The sequence below is a fragment of the Artemia sp. Qi Xiang Cuo genome, chromosome 8 (genome assembly GCF_049724085.1).
Source record: "Artemia sp. Qi Xiang Cuo chromosome 8, ASM4972408v1, whole genome shotgun sequence".
NCBI lineage: Eukaryota > Metazoa > Arthropoda > Branchiopoda > Anostraca > Artemiidae > Artemia > Artemia sp. Qi Xiang Cuo.
The window spans coordinates 15,751,051-15,771,365 of NC_142801.1; the positions used below are offsets into that span (position 1 = coordinate 15,751,051).

Consider the following 20,315-nt stretch of genomic DNA (forward strand, 5'->3'; position numbering starts at 1 on the left):
AAAAAAAATGCAAAATGAACTTAGAAACATCAAGAGAATGTTACCGTTACAATGTAAGCCATGACCCAACACTACTGAAATATTCAAACTCTTACATTTCAATGAAAAACATCCAAGATGAACTTTGAAAAATCAAGAGAATGTAACAGTGACAAGGTAAACTACGACGAAATACTATTGAAATATTCCAAATCTTGCCTTTCAACAAAAAAAATCCAAAATGAACTTTGAAACATCAAGAGAATCTAACATTGACAAGGTAAACCACGACAAAACACTGCTGAAGTATTCCAACTCTTACATATCAAGGAAAAAAAAATCTAAACTGAAGTTTGAAACATCAAGAGAATGTAACAATGAGAAGGTAAACCACGACAAAATACTACTGAAATATTCCAATTTGGACGAAAAAAATCCAAAATGAACTTTGATACATCAAGAGAATGTAACAGTGACAATTCTCTTACATTTCAACGAAAATATGAAATCCAAAACGAACTTTGAAAGACCAAGAGAATGTAAGAGTGACAAGGTAAACCAGTAAGAACAGTACTGAAATATTCCAACTCTTACATTTCAACAAAAAAAAATCCAAAATGAACTTTGAAAAATCAAGAGAATGTAACAGTGACAAGGTAAACCACGACAAAACACTAATGAAATATTCAAACTCTTACATTTCAATGAAAAACATCCAAGATGAACTTTGAAAAATCAAGAGAATGTAACAGTGACAAGGTAAACCACGACAAAACACTATTGAAATATTCCAACTCTTACATTTCAACAAAAAAATCCAAAATGAATTTGAAACATCTTAAGAATATAACAGTGAGAAGGAAAACTGCAACAAAACACTACTGAAATATTCCAACTCTTGCCTTTCAAAGAAAAAAATCCAAAATGAACTTTGAAACATCAAGAGAATGTAACAGTGACAAGGTGAACCACGACAAACCACTACTGAAATATTCCAACTCTTACATATCAAGGAAAAAAAAAATCTAAAATGAAGTTTGAAACAGCAAGAGAATGTAACAGTGAATAGGTAAACCACGACGAATGACTTCTGAAATATTCAAACTCTTACATTTCAATAAAATAAAATCCAAAATGAAATTAGAAATAACTTTAGAATGTAACAGTGAGATGGCAAAGCATAACATAAAAATATTGAAATAATCCAACTGTTACCTTTCAACTAAAAAATCCAAAATGAACTTTGAAGCATCAAGAGATTGTAACAGAAACAAGCTAAACCATTTGAAACATCAAGAGAATGTAACAGTGACAAGGTAAACCATGATAAAACACTACTGAAATATTTCAATTTGAACGAAAAAAATTCAAAATGAAATTTGAAACATCAAGAGATTGTAACAGTGACAATTCACACTCTTATATTTCAACGAAAAAATGAAATCCAAAATGAACTTTGAAAGATCAAGAGAATTTAAGAGTGACAAGGTAAACCACGACGAACACTACTGAAATATTCCAACTCTTACATTTCAACAAAAAAAAATCCAAAATTAACTTTGGCACATCAAGAGAATGTAACTGTTACAAGGTAAACCACGACAAAACACTACTGAAATATTCCAACTCTTACATTTCAACGAAAGAAATCCAAAATGAAATTTGAAAAATCAAGAGAATATAAAAGTGACAATGTAAACCACTACAAAACACTACTGAAATATTCCAACTCTTGTATTTCAACGAAAAAAAAAAAAACTAAAATGAACTTTGAAGCATCAAGAGAATGTAACAGTGACATGGTAAACCATGACAAAATACTACTGAAATATTCCAACTCATAAATTTCAAAGAAAAAAATACAAAATGAACATTGAAACATCAAGAGAATGTAACAGTGACAAGGTAAACCACGACAAAACACTACTGAAATATTCCAACTCTAACATTTCAACGAAAAAAATCCAAAATGATCTTTGAAGGATCAAGAGAATGTAATAGTGACAAGGTAAACCACGAGAAAAAAGTAATGAAATATGCCAACTCTTACATTTCAACGAAAAAAATCCAAAATGAACTTTAAAACATCAAGAGAATGTAACATTGACAGGGTAAACCACGACGACCACTACTGAAGTATTCCAACTCTTACATTTCAATTAAAAACATTCAAGATGAACTTTGAAACATCAAGAGAATGTAACAGTGAATAAGTAAACCACGACAAAAGACTACTGAAATATTCAAACTCTTACATTTCAACGACTAAAATCTAAAATTAACTTTGAAACATCTTCAGTATTTAACAGTGACATGGTAAACCACGACAAAACACTACTGAAATAGTCCAACTCTTACATTTCAACAAAACAAATCTAAAATGAACTTTGAAGCATCTAGAGAATGTAACAGTGACAAGGTAAACCACGACGAAACACTACTGAAATATTCCAACTCTTACAGTTCAACAAAAAAAACAAAATAAACTTTGAAACATCTTCAGCATGTAATAGTGACAAGTTAAACCATTTGAAACATCAAGAGAATGTAACAATGAGAAGGTAAACCAAGACAAAATACTATGAAATATTCCAATTTGAACGAAAAAATCCAAAATGAACTTTGAAACATCAAGAGAATGTAACAGTGACAATTCCAACTCTTACATTTCAACGAAAAAATGAAATCCAAAATGAACTTTGAAAGATCAAGAGAATGTAAGAGTGACGAGGTAAACCACGACGAATACTACTGAAATATTCCAACTCTTACATTTCAACAAAAAACGAAATCCAAAATGAACTTTGAAAAATCAAGAGATTTTAACAGTGACAATGTAAACCACGAGAAAACACTAATGAAATATTCCAACTCATACATTTCAAGGAAAAACATCCAAGATGAACTTTGAAAAATCAAGAGAATGTAACAGTGACAAGGTAAACTACGACAAAATACTATTGAAATATTCCAACTCTTGTCTTTCAACGGAAAAAATCCAAAATGAACTTTGAAACATCAAGAGAATCTAACATTGACAAGATAAACCACGACAAAACACTGCTGAAATATTCCAACTCTTACATATCAAGGAAAAAAAAATCTAAAATGAAGTTTGAAACATCAAGAGAATGTAACAATGAATAGGTAAACCACGACAAAAGACTTCTGAAATATTCAAACTCTTACATTTCAACGAATAAAATCTAAAATTAACTTTGAAACATCTTCAGAATATAACAGTGACAGGGTAAAGCACTACAAAACACTACTGAAATAATCCAACTCTTATATTTCAACGAAAAAAATCCAAAATGAACTTTGAAGCATCAAGAAAATGTAACAGTGACAAGGTAAACCATTTAAAACATCAAGAGAATGTAACACTGAGAAGGTAAACCACGACAAAATACTACTGAAATATTCCAATTTGAACGACAAAAATTCAAAATGAACTTTGAAACATCAATTCCAACTCTTACATTCTAATGAAAAAATGAAATCCAAAATGAATTTTGAAAGATCAAGAGAATGTAAGAGTGACAAGATAAACCACGACAAACGCTACTGAAATATCTCAACTCTTACATTTCAACAAAAAAAAATCCAAAATGAACTTTGAAACATCAAGAGAATGTAACTGTAAAAAGGTAAACTGAAAAGGAAAAGGAAAAGGTAAACTGTAATATTCCAACTCTTACATTTCAACGAAAAAAAAATCAAAAATGAACTTTGAAACATCAAGAGAATGTAACAGTGACAAGGAAAACCACGAGAAAACACTACTGAAATGTTCCAACTCTTACATTTCAATGAAAAAAAAATCAAAAAGAACTTTGAAAAATCATCAGAATGTAACAGTGACAAGGTAAACCACGACAAAACACTACTGAAATATTCAAACTCTTACATTTCAACGAAAAAAAAAGGGTACTATCCCTTTGAATTTCAAATCGAATGAGACCTTTTTCAAGTTTCTATGACAAAGATTTCAATAAAAACCTTTTATGCCCCCATGAAATAACTTATAATCCTTGCCCTAAGGGTTTTTGGGGAGTTTCCTCCTCAAAATATATTTTCTATCTGGAAATCAACTACGATGAACAAAATGGCTATCTCAAAATTTTATTGGATATGTTTGGGGGAATTATGGGCGTGGGGGGCAGATAGTTGCCCTCCAATCACTTTTTACTAGTAAAAAGGGTACTAACCCTTGGAATTTCCAATCGAATGAGCTTTTTTTGAAGCTTCTACGACAACACCTTCTTTAAAAACCTTATATGCCCCCAGGGCATAACTTAAAACCCTTGTTCTGAGGGCTATGGGGGAGTGTCCTCCTCAAAAACATATTTTTATCTGGAAATCAACTACGCTGAACAAAATGGCTATCTCAAAATTTTTATTGGATGTGCTAGGGGGAATGATGGCGTTGAAGAGGGGGGGGGGCTAGTTTTCCTCCAATCACTTTTAACTATCAAAAAGGGTACTAGCCCTTCGATTTTCCAATCGAATGAGCCTGTTTTAAAGTTTCTACGACAACGTCTTCTAAAAAAACCTTATATGCCCTCAGGGCATAACTTTAAACCATTGCCCTGAGGGTTGTGGGGGAGTGTCCTCCTCAAAAACATATTTTCTATCTGGAAATCAACTACGCTGAACAAAATGGTTATATTAAAATTTTGATTGGATGTGTTTGGACGAACGATGCACGTGGGGGGGGGCTATTTGCCCTTCAAGCACTTTTGACTAGTAAAAAAGACACTAGAACTCTCAATTTTAAATCGAATGAGCCCTTTTTGAAGTTTCTACGATAACCCCTACCATATGAAGTGCCCAGCTCTAAACGGAAAAAAATAGTACATTGTGCCAACATCGTTTTTATTTGCCCTCAGGGCATAACTTAAAACCCTTGCCCCGAGGGCTGTGGGGCAGTGTCCTCGTCAAAAAAATATTTTCGATCTGGAAATCAACTACGCTGAACAAAATGGCTATATCAATATTTAAATTGGATGTGTTTGGGGAAATGATGGGCGTTGGGGGGCTAGTTGCCCTCCAATCACTTTTGACTATTAAAAAGGGCACTTTCCCTTTGAACTTCCAATCGAAAGATCCTGTTCTGTTGTTTCTACGAAAATGCCTTACATAAAAACCTTATATACCCCCAGGGCATAGCTTAAAACCCTTGCCCTGAGGGTTGTGGGGGAATGTTCTCCTCAAAAACATATTTTCTATTTGGAAATCAACTACGCTGAACAGAATGGCTATCCCAAAATTTTTATTGGATGTGTTTGGGGTAATGATGGGCGTGTGGGGGGGGGACTAGGTGCCATCCAATCCCTTTCGACTATTAAAAAGGGCACTAGCCCTTTGAATTTCCAATCGAATAAGCCTTTTTTGAAGTTTCTACGACAACGCCTTCTCTAAAAACCTTATATGCCCCCAGGGCATATATTAAAACCCTTGCCCTGAGGGTAGTGGGAGAGTGTCCTCCTCAAAAACATTTTTTCTATCTCTAAATCAACTACGCTGAACAAAATGGCTATCTCAAAATTTTGATTGGATGTGTTTGGGGGAATGATGAGCGTCGGGGGGGGGGGGGGCTAGTTGCCCTCCAATCACTTTCGACTATTAAAAATGGCACTAGAACTCTCAATTTCCAATCGAAGAAGCCCCTTTTGAAGTTTCTACGACGACCCCTTCTATATGAAGTGTCCTGCTCTTAAGGAAAAAAATAATGCATAGTACTTTGTGCCAACATCGTTCTTATATGCCCTCAGGGCATAAGTTAAAACCCTTGCCCCGAGGGTTGTGGGGGAGTATCCTCCTCAAAAATATATTTTCTATCTGGAAAGCAACTACGCTGAACAAAATAACTATCTAAAAATTTTGATTGGAGGTGTTTGGGGGAATGATGGGCGTGGGGGGGGGGGTAGTTGCCCTCCAATCACTTTCAACTAATAAAAAGGGCTAACGCGCTGCCTATGATACCATTGTGAGAAAGACTCTAACTTTAGCGTAAAGAGGAACGTTTTACGTTCCTCCTTACGAACGTTTTTATTAGTAATAAATATATGTAACTTAAGAATTAACGAATGTAACGAACTTCTATATTCATATATTTTTAATACGTATATTAGGGGGTTCGCACCCTAGCCAATACCTCAATCTTTACGCTAAAGTTTGAATTTTCTTGCAATTCTTTAAAAATAACCCCTTAATCACAAAGGCCGTAATTAGAATAAATAGCTCTTATGAAAGTACTAAAAAATCTTTGGCTTAAAGAGCGAGGTATTGACAAGGGGGCGAGCCCAATCATATGCGTAATTATTTCTGTTCGTTTTAAGTTATGATGTTGCTCCTTACTTTCTGTTGAAAAACTTGTTTTTTTTATTTAATTTCTTATCGATTTTTTAAATAATGCTAGGAAATCTGGTGCCCCCTTCATAGCAATGTCCCATCCCCCATGAAAACGTCCTCCATGGAAAAATCCTCCCACATAACACCCGACCGCCCCCCCCCCTACTACCAGAAAAAATCCCCCTGAAAACGTCTGTATACTTCCCAATAACCAATACTATATGTAAATATTGGGTAAATTTCATAACTTTCAGCCCTCCCCCTGGTGACTTTGAGGGTTTAAGTCATCCTAAAAGACATATTTATTTTATTTTCAACCATGTTGAAATAAATGGCTATCTAAAAAATTTGATCCAGTGACTCTGGGAAAAAATTAGCGTGGGAGGGGGCCTACTTGCCCTCAATTTGTTGTCACTTAATAACAGCACTAAAACTTTTAGTTTCCGCTCGAATGAGCCCTCCCACGATATTCTAGGACCACTGGGTCGATACGATCACCCCTGGGAAATAAAAATAATTATAAAATAGAAATAAACACGCTTCCGTGATCTTTCTTCTTGTATTAAATAAAAAAAAAAGTTTTTTTTAACTGAAAGTAAGGAGCAACATTAAAACTTAAAACTAACAGAGATTATTACGTATATCAATGGGGCTGTCCCCTCCTCAGTGCCTCGCTCTTTACGCTAAAGTTAGACTCTTTCTCATAACACTATTTAAAAAAAACAAAAACTTTAGCTTGGGAGCTTGGGAGGGGGCCTAGTTGCCCTCAATTTTTTCGGTCACTTAATAAGTGAACTAGAACTTTTAATTTCCGTTCGAATGAGCCCTCCCACGATATTCCAGGACCACTGGGTCGATACGATCACCCCTGAAAAAAAAAAAATAAATAAATAAATAAACGCGCATCCGTGATCTTTCTTCTAGCAAAAAATACAAAATTCCACATTTGTGCAGACAGGAGCTTGAAACCTCTGTAGTAGGGTTCTCTGATACGCTGAATCTGATGGTGTGATTTTCAAAAAGGTTCTATAGCTTTAAGGGGGTGTTTCCCCCTTTACTAGTGCAACTTTTGATGGGTAACACTAAACTTGATGAAACTTATATATTTGAAATCAGCATTAAAATCTGATTCTTATGAAGTATCTATTGGTATCAAAAATTTTTTTGATGTATCTATTGGTATCCATTTTTAAAGTTTCGGTTACTATTGAGCCGGGTCGCTACTTACTTACAGTTCGTTACCACGAACTGTTTGAAAACATACACAATTCCCCATTTTTGCAGATAGGAACTTCAAACCTCTAAAGTATGGTTCTCTGATACGCTGAATCTGATGGTGTGATTTTCATTAAGTTTCTATAGCTTATAGTGGGTGTTTTCCCCTTTTTTGAAAATCAGGCAAATTTTCTCAGGCGCTTAACTTTTGATGGGTAAGACTAAACTTGATGAAACTTATATATTTGATATCAGAGTTTCGATTACTATTGACCCGGGTAGCTCCTTACTTACAGTTCGTTACCACGAACTGTTTGATACAATCACCCTTGTGAAAAACAAAACAAATAAACACGCATCGACGACTGAAAAAAAAAGAGTGAAATTCTATATTTGGGAAATTGGACCTTGAAACCTCTATGGTAAGGTTCTCTGATATGATGTATCTAACAAAAGGATTTTCAATAAGATCGCTTGCTTTTTGGGGGGGTGTTTCTCCTTTCTTCAAATATCAGGCAAATTTTCTCAGATTTTTGGTTTTGGGTGGGTAACAATAAACTGAAAGAATTTTATATATTTAGATGCAGCATAAAAAGCCAATACTGCCGGTGTAGCAATTGCCATGAGAATTCCATTTTTAGTTTTGGTAAATATTAGTCCAAGTCACTTGTTACTTCTAGTTTTTTTTACCACAAACTATTTCATAATATTTTTTTTTTTTGAACCTGTTCATTTTATTTAGTTGAATAGGACAATAAAAAGAAACAGGGTCAATTTGGCATCTGGACAGTTAAGTTTAAATTTTGTTTTTTTTTCGCTACTCTATTTTTTTAAATGTCTGAATATATAAGGGCTTTAAGTTCTAGTGGAGAGTTGTCCTGTTATGAAAGATACATTTTATATGGCCGTTATAAAATCAAAGTGTGGTATCTATGCAGGCAGGATGATTTTTGAGTATCTCTACTCCTTCTTTAAACTATTCTAAGGGGCAGGAAATTGCATAAAGACAAGTCTACACCTGTTATAATTTACGGAAGTAATAAATCTTTTTGTAATTTTGTTTTGAGTTTGATTTTTTTTTAAAATTACATGCATAATAATTAAATATATTATTGGTTAAATAAATTGATCCTTTTGTCAGGAATCCTTGTCGTTTAAAATTTACTGTGTTTTGTTTAATTTTGCATGCAATTTAATTGCTCTTTTTATTTTAGATTTTTTTCCTAAAAGTATTCCAAAATAAACTTATTCCTACGAAAAGAAGTTCCCGGAATATAATCCCTGTCACCCAACCACCACTGATATTTTGGCGTTTGACCCCACCCGCCTGGAAAATTGTGTGCCGGTGCCCATGCACTAGGGGAATTTGCCAGAATTCCTATACGAAATTCTTCTTGTGTCTTGCTTTCTCATTGCCGACTCAATTTTACAAGTGGAGATGTTAAGGGTAATTGTCCGGGGTAAATTTTCACCAGGATTTGATTGTCTAGAAAATCAATCCGTGGGGAGGAGGGATTCTACCGTGAAGGTGTAGCGAGATTTCCTGGCATTATTTAAAAAGCGATCATAAATTAAATAAAAAAGCAAGTTTTTCAACTGAAAGTAAGGAGCAACATTAAAACTTAAAACGAATAGAAATTGTTACGTATATGAGGGGGGTTACTCCTCCTCAACACCTCGCCCTTTACGCTAAAATTTAAATTCTGTTCCAATTCCTTAAGAACGACTCCTGAAACACTATGTTCCATTAATTAGAACAAAAACAAGCTCTGTTTAAATATATTGAAAAACTTTAGCGTAAAGAGCGAGTTGTTTAGGAAGAACAACCCCTTCATATGCTTGATAATTTCTGTTCACTTTAAGCTTAATGTTGCTCCTTACTTTCAGTTGAAAACAACTTTTTTTTATTTAATCAAATGATAGGCTTATTATTTTACCCTGACTTAGAGGCCGTCCGGCACTCCAGCTTGACATGGAAAAAAACCTGTTTATTAAATTCAGAAAAGTTAAGAGTGCAAAGGATATGATGAAAGTAGAAATTTTTAATCTGCGTAATGGAGAAGGACTGAACAAAAGCTTTTTAGTCCCCGAAAATATTAAAATAATAAAAGTTTTTTATTTACCTTAAAAATCCTGTGATAGAGGAAAACCATTATAATGCAAGGAATATAGAAGGAAGAAAGAGATGAATAAATAATGAAGTCTGCATTGTAGAAGGTACATAAAGTATGTTTTCTGTCATCTGTTTCGTTCAGGCCGAGCGTAATGGGCATTCCAATCGCAATAGAAATAATCCATACTAGCACAATTGTAAGGTAAACACGACGGTTATCCCTGTGTCGTGCATAGCTTAGGGGTCTTGTAATAGCGATGTATCTGAAAAAAAAATGTCATCACTTAACACTTTGTTTAAAGTTAAGTTTCCACTTAGGTTACTTAACTTCAATGTTGGAATGTCTAATACCCTGCTATAGGCTACACATAATGTGTTGAAGTTAAGGTCCATGCTTAGCACCCTTATCAGATGAAGGGGTCAAGGTGGGTAAAACCTAGTATAAGTTAAATCTTGAGATAAAAACCAAACTTCAAGGATTGTAAGGGTGGGAATTCAGCCTTTGATATAGAAAACTTCGGTTTTAGTAGGGACCCATCATGAGTTACGAGATACACTGTGTGCTGCCATCTATAATTGAGTCTAACGCTGTACGTACATAATTTATTCACGGATTATTGATCCACGAAGGGGGACAGATTTATCAGAAATTGATTTGCATAATCGGCAGGGAATTATTGATCCACGAAAGGGGATTTAAGAAACATTTTGGTATCTTTGATCTTTAGGTCTGAGAGATAAATGGTCTTTAGTGACAGAGATAAGTTGATATTCTATTTTTAAATATGGCTTCTCAGGTCGTTAGGCTTAGCGATAAATTAATATTCTATCGAAGCCTTAATAGAGTAACCAAGAACACCTTAGAGATGAAGAGATTAACGCGAGAGTTTTAAGTAGAAGTTTGTTAGTATTGAGGAAAAAGTTGTTACTTTGATGAGAAAATTTTTTAGTGTTAAGCAAAACTTGCTACTTCTGACAGAAAAGTTGCTATCATAAACGAAAAAATTGTTACTTCTAAGAAAAATTTGGTCTCTTTGACAGAAAACTTGCTAGTTCGAACAGAAAGCGTGTTATCACTGATGACAAATATTATTTCTAAGAGAAAAGTGTGTGAGTTAAGTAAACGTTTGGTAGCATTAAAGAAGAATGTTGTTACTTTGATGAGAAAATTTGTTAGTCTTAAGGAAAACTTAATACTTTTGATAGAAAGGTTGTTATCACAATCAAAAAATTGTTACTTCTGAGAAAAAATTTGATATTTTTGACAGAAAACTTGTTAGTTCTAGCAGAAAATTTGTTATCACTGATGAAAAATATTATTTCGAAGAGAAACTTGTGTGTGTTCAGTAAAAGTATGTTAGTATTAAGGAAGAATGTTGTTACTTTGATGAGAAGGTTTGTTAGTGTTAATCAAAACTTGCTACTTCTGACAGAAAAGGTGTTATCACAATCAAAGAAAAGTTACTTCTGAGAAAAAATTTTATATCTTTGACAGAAAACCTGCTAGTTTGAACAGAAAACGTGTTATCGCTGACGAAAAGTATTATTTCTAAGACAAATTTGTGTGTTTTATGTAAGAGTATGTTAGTATTAAGATAAAGTTGATGATTCAAATAGAAAATCTGTTAGTGTTAAGTAAACGTTTGGTAGTATTAAGGAAGAATGTTGTTACTTTGATGAGAATATTTGTTAGTGTTAATCAAAACTTGCTAATTCTGACAGAAAAGTTGTTATCACAATCAAAGAAAAGTTACTTATAAGAAAAAAATTGGTATCTTTGGTAGATAGCTTGCTAGTTCGAACAGAAAATTTGTTATCACTGACGAAATATATTATTTCTAAGAGAAATTTTTGTGTGTTCAGTAAAAGTATGTTAGTTTTAAGGTAAAATGTCGTCACTTTGATGAGAAGGTTTGTTAGTGTTAAGCAAAACTTTCTACTTCTGACAGAAAACTTGTTATCACAACAAAAAAAATGTTACTTCTAAAAAAAAATTTGGTATCTTTGGTAGAAAACTTGCTAGTTCGAACTAAAAAAGTGTTATCACTGATGAAAAATATTATTTCTAAGACAAAATTGTGTGTTCTCAGTAAAAGTATGTTAGTTTTAAGGTAAAATATTGTTACTTTGATGAGAAGGTTTGTTAGTGTTAAGCAAAACTTGCTACTTCTGACAGAAAAGTTGTTATCGCAATCAAAAAATTTTTACTTCTAAGAAAAATTTGGTATCTTTGGTCGAAAACTTGCTAGTTCGAGCAGAAAAGGTGTTATTACTGATGAAAAATATTATTTCTAAGAGAAATTTGTGTGTGTTCAGTAAAAGTATGTTAGTTTTAAGGTAAAATGTTGTTACTTTAATGAGAAAATTTGTTAGTGTTAAGCAAAAGTTGCTACTTCTGACAGAAAAGTTGTTATCACAATCAAAAAATTATTACTTCTAAGAAAAAATTTTGTATCTTTTGCAGAAAACTTCCTACTTCAAACTGAAAACCTGTTATCAATGATGAAAAATATGATTTCTAAGAGAAATTTGTGTATTTTCAGTAAAAGTATGTTATTTTTAAGGTAAAATGTTGTTACTTTGATGAGAAGGTTTGTTAGTGTTAAGCAAAACTTGCTACTTCTGACAGAAAAGTTGTTATCACAATAAAAAAAATGTTACTTATAAAAAATAAATGGGTATCTTTGATAGAAAACTTGCTAGTTCGAAAAGAAAAAGTGTTATCACTGATGAAAAATATTATTTCTACATAATAATTGTGTTTGTTCAGTAAATATTTGGTGGTATTAAAGAAGAATGTTGTTACTTTGATGAGAAGGTTTGTTAGTGTTAATCAAAACTTGCTACTTCTGACAGAGAAGTTGTTATCACAGACAAATAATATTACTTCTAAAAAAAAATTTTGTATCTTTGTCTGTAAACTTGCTAGTTCGAACTGAAAACGTGTTATCACTGATGAAAAATATTATTTCTAAGAGAAAATCGCGTGTGTTCAGTAAACATTTGGTGGTATTAAAGAAGAATGTTGTTACTTTGATGCACACATTTAAAATACATGTGATTTTATTAATAATATTTGATTTTTGTTCTGAAAAGATATAAAAAAGCCTTTTGAAAGTATTGCATGGTGTTGGGGTATTCAAAAAGCTTAAAAGTAGAGTTGTGGGTGAAAAGGATGAGTACTTCAAGTCGTAAAATTGGTTTAGGGGGAATACATTAAGAAAAGAACTTGTTCTAAAAAGATATAAAAAGCCTTTTGAAAGTATTGCTTGGTGTTGGGGTATTCAAAAAGCCATAAAGTGGTGTTGTGAGTGAAAAGGATGAGTACTTCAAGTTGTAAAATTGGTTTAAGGGGGGGGGCATTAAGAAAAGAACTTGTTCTTAAAAGATATAAAAAGCCTTTTGAAAGTATTGCTTGGTGTTGGGGTATTCAAAAAGCCATAAAGTAGAGTTGTGGATGAAATTAATGAGTACTTCAAATTGTAAAATTGGTTTAGGGGGGACATTAGGAAAAGAACTTGTTCTGAAAAGATATAAAAAAGTCTTTTGAAAGTATTTCTTGGTGTTGGGTATTCAAAAGCCATAAAGTAGAGTTGTGGGTGAAAAGAATGAGTACTTCAAGTTGTAAAATTGGTTCAGGGGGGACATTAAGAAAAGAACTTGTTCTGAAAAGATATAAAAAAGTCGTTTGAAGGTATTACTTGGTGCTGGGTATTCAAATGCCATAAAGTAGAGTTGTGGGTGAAAAGAATGAGTACTTCAAGTTGTAAAAAAAATGGTTTAGGGGGGACATTAAGAAAAGAACTTGCTCTGAAAAGATATAATAAAGCCTTTGAAAAGTATTGCTTGGTGTCAGGGTGTTCATAAAGCTGTAAAGTATAGTTGTGGGTGAAAAGGATGAGTACTTCAACTTGTAAAATAGGTTTAAGAGGGGTATTAAGAAAGGAACTTGTTCTGAAAAGATATAATAAAGCATTTGAAATGTGGGGGCCCTTCTGTGTCTCAAGTGCACCAAAAAAAAGTATTAAAAAATGGGGAGGGGGGCTCTTTGGGGGCCTGGGGGGCCTTTGGTGGCCCGAAGGGCCTTTGGGGGCCCGGGGGAGGCTTTGGGGGCCCGGGAGCCCTTTGGGGGCCCAGGGGACCTTTGGAGGCCCGGGGGATGGGGGCCCATTGGGGTTGGGGTAGGGGACCTTACAACACTGTTCAAATGGAATTTGTGTATTATAACGACCACAGAGTTTCACCCCAAATCATCTTTGAAAATCATATTCTAAAATGTCTCAAACTGTTTCGCCCAAACCATCTTCTAAAATATTTCGAACGTTTTCGTCTAAGTCATCTTCTAAAATGTCTCAAACAGTATCACCCAAATTAATCCCTAAATTTAATTTCTGCGTATTCCTTTTGTTTTGGCATCCCTGCGCTGTCACATTTGAAATTCCCAGGAAAAAAATCCCGCGTTAATCTCTTCATCTCGAAGGTGTTCTTGGTTACTCTATTAAGGCTTCGATAGAATATTAATTTATCGCTAAGTCTAAAGACATGAGAAGCCATATTTAAAAATAGAATATCAATTTATTTCTGTCACTAAAGACCATTTATCCCTCAGACCTAAAGATCAAAGAAGCTATAATGTTTCTTAATTCCCGTTTCGTGGATCGATAATTCCCCGCCGATTATGTAAATCAATTTCTGAGAAATCTTTCCCCCTTCGTGGATCAATAATCCTTGAATAAATTATGTACGTACAGCGTTAGACTCAATTATAGATGGCAGCACGCAGCGTATCTCGTAACTCATGATAGGTCCCTACTGGTTTACTCCCTGCAAAGAATATCCAACATTTTGGGTCTATTTACCTTTCGAGTAAACCACCAGTAATCTCAAAGTGTTTATTTCCTATTTTTTTGGAAAAAGGGTACAATTTGAAAAACAAATATTTGCCAAAATATCAAAAGAAACTGCTCACACAAAAAAGGGTCAATATCCCAAATTTGCAACTTAATAGAATTTTCCCTCAAATTCAGGATCTTAGGAACTCAGCAAGAATATTTTCAGGATTTTTTTTAGGACAAAATATCTACTAACATTCTCCTTAATAGCTGTCCTGCAAGTATTTCCCACCAATAAAAATTTGTGAAGACTCATAATGAATCAACATAGTTAAATTAAGCATAAAAATGATTGTCACTATCCGCCATTATTTTGTATGTACTGCTTGTGACTTTGAAAACAAATAAGCCATGGCGCGGCATTACAAACTATGACGCTAGAAAGCTCAATATACAGCATTAAGTAAAATAATTATAATAATTATATTATATATTATAATAATTATATTTTTTATAAATTAAATAATTAAATAATGTGAAATCGATTGGCTTTGTAGGAAATTTCACGCAATAATATTTCAATCTTGTTCGTACGGAAATTGTTGTTTTTTGCCACTGACTGGCAGAAAATGGCACTTTGCTATGGCAAAATTTCTTTGCCACTATAAAAAGGGCACTAGAACTTTTAATTTAGGTTTGAATTAACCCTTTGCAATTACACTAAAACCTTTGGTGCGATAGGGTCACCCCAGGAGGAAAACCCAACAAATAAACACACAGCCGTGATCTTTCTTCTGGGAATAGAAATTCAAAGTTCAACATTTTTGTAGATAGAAACTTGAAACCTCTACAATAGAGAACTCTGATTACTGAACTTGATTGTTTGATTTACAGAGAGATCATTTCCCTTTTGGAACTAGTGCATTAAACTTATATACATTATACAACGTGCATTAAACTGTATTTTTATATACTTTTACATACTGTATATGGAATGTCCAACGGGAGATGCTACAGATGCCGGGACAGATACTCGATACTAAAACAGTTGTTAGAGTGGAATTGAGTGAAACGGAAGATCTAATATGAATGTTAAAATTACAATTTGGGAATTGCCATATATGTAATTCTTATGTTCATACGCAGCGCGATAGCACTGCCTAAATAAAGAACGATGTGGGCAAAATGTATTATTTTTTTTTTCTTTCTCCATACCCGGGCACTTCGTATCGAAGGAGTTGTCGTAGAAACTTTGAAAAGGAATCTTTCGATTGGAAATTGGAGTGGCTAGTATCCTTTTTAATAATCGAAAGTGATTTGAGGGCAACTAGCCCCCTCCCCACGCCCATCATTCCCCCAAACACATCCAATCAAAATTTTGAGATAGCCATTTTGTTCAGCGTAGTTGATTTCCTGATAGAAAATATATTTTTGAGGAGGACACTCCCCCAACACCCTCAGGGCAAGGATTATAAGTTATGCCCTAGGAGCATATAAGGTTTTTATTAAAATCTTTGTCATAGAAACTTAAGAAAGGGCTCATTCGATTTGAAATTTGAAGGGATAGCACCCTTTTTAATAGTCGAAAGTGATTTGAGGGCAACTAACCCCCTCTCACGCCCATCTTTTCCCTAAACACATCCAATCAAAATTTTTAGATAGCCATTTGATTCAACGTAGTTGATAGTTTTGGAAATTAGGTCTTTAAGGATGACAACCCCTCCACCCACAGCCCTCAGGGCAAGGGTTGTAAGTTATGCCCTGGGGCATATAAAGTTTTAAATTGAAAGCGTTGTCGTATAAACTTCAAAAGGGCTCATTCAATTTGAAATTGAAAGGGCTAGTGCCTTTTTTAATAGTTAAAAGTGATTGGATAGCGACTAACGCCCCTCTCACGTGCACCATTTTCCAAAACACATCCAATAAAAATTTGGAGATATCCATTTTGTTCAACGTAGTTGAACGTTCTGGAAATTAGGTCTTTTATGATGATAGCCCCCTCAGAACCCTCAATGCAAGGGTTGTAAGTTATGCCCTGGGGGCATATAAAGTTTATATAGAAAGTTGTTGCATAAATCATAGGCAGAACGATCGCGCTGCCTAAGTAAAAAACGGGGACACTCGCGAACGAGACAAGAAACGGGGACTCAGTAAAGAGGAGGACACTCCCCCACAACTCTCAGGGCAAGGGTTTTAATTTATGCCCTGGGGGCATATAAGAACGATGTTGGCAGAATATATTATTTATTAATTTTTTCCTTTAGAGCAGGGCACTTCGTATCGAAGAAGTTGTCGTAGAAACTTCGATAAGCGCTCATTCAATTCGAAATTGAAGTGGCTTGTGCCCTTTTGAATAGTCGAAAGGGATTGGAAGGCAACTATCACCCTTCTCACGCGCACCATTTCCCCAAACACATCCAATCAAAATTATGAGATAGCCATGTTGTTTAACGTAGTTGAAAGTTCTGGAAATTCGGTCTTAGAGGATGACAGCCACCGTAACAGACCTTAGGGTAAGGGTTGTAATTTTTGCCCTGGGGGCATATAAATTGCTTATAGAAAGTGTTGTCGTTTCCAAAAGGGCTCACTCGATTGGAAATCAAAAGGCCAGTAGAAAGGCCCCTATTGATACCGGAAGACACCCCTGCTGCCACCTACAACTTTTTACATAATTTATGCATGTTTTTATGTCTGTTCGTTGTCAGTGAGAATGAAAAAACAGGATTTTTCTCACTTTTATGGATGTTTTTTTGGACGGTTATGTGTAATGGTCAATTTATTTGATGTTTTTCAAGGATGTCAACATCAATTTATGTCTGTTTTATGGTTTTTGTCAGTGAGAATGGAAAAACAGTATTTTTTTCACTTTGATGGATGTTTTCTGGATTATTGAGTCTAACGTGTTTCCAAGAGAATTGTTTCCGGGGCAAAGTTTATTAATATCTTTTGAGTTCGACCAGTAGAATAGTTTCCGGGGCGAAGTTTTTTAATGTTTGACAGATGATGTCAAGATTGATTGATTTGTCAAGTAAGGGAATTAATTTGTTGTTTCTAAGGGGAATTATTGATTCACGAATAGGGGTTTCTTAGTAATTTGAAATGTGACAGCGCAGGGATGCCAAAAACAAAAGGAACACGCAGAAATTACGTTTAGGGGTTATTTGGGCGAAACCGTTTTAGACATTTTAGGGAATTATTTTGTCGAAACAGTTAGAGACATTTGAAAAGATGATTTTAGAAGAGGTTTTAGAAGAGAATTTGAGGGTGAAACTCTGTGGTAGTTATAATACACAAGTTCCATTTGAACAGTGTCGTGAGGCCCTCGACACAAACCCCAAAGGGTTTCGATACCCCCTCCCAGCCCCCAACGCAGCCCCCCGCCCCCCAAGGTTCCCCCCGGCGCCCCAACGGTCCCCCGGGCCCACCAACGGGGCCCCCGGCGCCCCAAAGGACCACCCGGCCCCCCAAGGGACCCCGGAACCCCTAAGAGTCCCCTCTCCATTTTTTAAAACTTTTTTAAGGCTTTATTATATCTTTTCAGAGCAAGTTATTTTCTTAATGTCCCTCCTAAACCCATTTTCCAACTTGAAGTACTTATCTTTTTAACCCAAAACTATACTTTACAGCTTTTTGGATACCTCAACACCAAGTAATACTTTTCAAAAGACATTTAAGAGCAAGTTACTTTCTGAATGTCCCTCCTAAACCCATTTACCAACTTGGAGTACTTATCTTTTTCACCCACAACTATACTTTACAGCTTTTTGGATACCTCAACAACAAGAAATACTTTTCAAATTCAATTTAAGAGAGATTTACTTTCTTATTTTCCCTCCTAAACCCATTTTACAACTTGAAATACTTATCTTTTTCACCCACAACTATACTTTATAGCTTTTTGGTTACCTCAACACCAAGAAATACTTTTCAGTGACCATTTCAGAGCAATTTACTTTCATAATGTCACACCTTAACACATGTTCCAACCAGAAGGACTTATGTATTTCACCCACAAATATAATTAAAAGCTTTTTGGATACTTTAAAAGCAAGAAATTTTTTTCAAAAGACATTTCCGAGAATTTAACTTACCTAATTTCCCACTGAAGCCAATTTTCCAGCGTGAAGTACTTATCTTTTGCATCCGCACCTATACGTCACAGTTTTTTGTATAAATCCACACCAAGAAATACTTTTCAAACACCATTTCAGAGCAAGTTACTTTCTTTATGTCAATACTTCACGCATTTTTCGACATTAAGTAAATATCTTATTACACCACAACAATAAATTAAATCTTTTTTGATACATCAACACCAACAAATACCCTTCAAAGACCATTTCAGAGCAATTTATTATTTTAATGTTCCTCCTAAACCCATTTTCCAACCAGAATTACTTATTTTTTTCACCCATCATTGTGCTTTACAGCTTTTTGGATACCTTAACTCCAAGAAATACTTTTCAAAGACCATTTCAGAGCAAGTTACTTTCTTAATGTCCCTCCTAAACCCATTTTCCAGCTTGAAGTACTTTTCTTTTTCACCCACAACCATACTTTACAGCTTTTTGTATACCTCAACACCAATAAATACTTTTCAAAGACCATTTCAGAGCAAATTAGTTTCTTATTGTCGTTCCTAACCCCAGTTTCTAACTTGAAGTACTTATCTTTTTCACCCACAACTACACTTTACATCTTTTTGGTTACCTCAACACAAAGAAATACATTTCAAAGAACAATTCTGAGCAAGTTACTTTCATAATGTCCCTTCTAAGCCCATTTTACAAGTTGAAGTACTTATCTTTTTCACCCAAAGCTATACTTAAGAGCTCTCTCGGTAACTCGACATCAAAAAATACTTTTCAAAAACCATTTCAGTCCTGGTTCCATTTTTTATTTCATTCATACACAATTTTTACGACATTAAGTACTTATCTTCTTCACCAACACCTATACTTTACAGCTTTTTCGATAACTCAACACCGAGAAATACTTTTCAAATACCATTACAGAGCAAGTACCTTTCTTAGTTTCACTCCTAAACCCATTTTCCAACTTAAAGTACTGATATATTTCATCCTCAACTGTACTTGAAAGCTTTTGGATACCTCAACACCAACAAATTCCTTTCAAAGTACATTTCAGAGCAAGTTACTTTCTTAATGTCCCTCTTAAACACGTATTCTAACTTGAAGTACTGATCTTTTTCATTCAAGACTCTACCTTACAGCTTTTTGATTACCTCAACACCAAGAAATACTTTTCAAAGACCATTTCAGATCAAGGTTCTTTCTTAATATCACTCATAAACTCATTTTCCAACTTTAGGTAGCTATCACTTTCCTCCTCAACTATACTTTACAGCTTTTTGAATATCTCAACACCAAAAAATACTTTTCAAAAGAAATTTCAGAGCAAGTTACTTTTTTAATGTCCCTCCTAAACCCATTTTCCAACTTGAAGTACTTATCTTTTTCATCCAAAACTCTACTGTAAATATTTTTTTATAAATAATAGCCAAGATATTCCTAAAAATATCGATCTCAGTTCATTTTTCTTTCTTAATGTCCCTCCAAAACTCACTTTTCAACATGAAGGTATGCTCATTGACACCTTGACCAAAAATTACTTCTTTTATTTTACAACACCAAATTTGAAAACTTTTCAAAGACAAAACTGATAAAATTCTATTCACATAGTACCTCATCATACAAAACAACAACGATATGTACATTCCCTTTTAACCCAAAACTATACTTTACAGCCTTTGGATACAACAACACCAAGAAATACTTTTCAAAGACCATTTCAGAGCA

At 34.3% G+C, this 20,315-nt stretch overlaps 1 protein-coding gene across 1 annotated transcript in view; it reads right to left on the reverse strand.

The window, feature by feature from the left end:
- The window catches only part of LOC148949190 (dopamine D2-like receptor), a 185,173-nt gene that overhangs the window by 124,642 nt on the left and 40,216 nt on the right, over positions 1-20,315 (reverse strand). Inside the window, exon 2 of the mRNA XM_089092646.1 lies at positions 9,675-9,927. Within this exon, the coding sequence (XP_088948772.1) occupies positions 9,675-9,927 (253 nt within the window). The remainder of the gene's footprint in view (positions 1-9,674; positions 9,928-20,315) is intronic.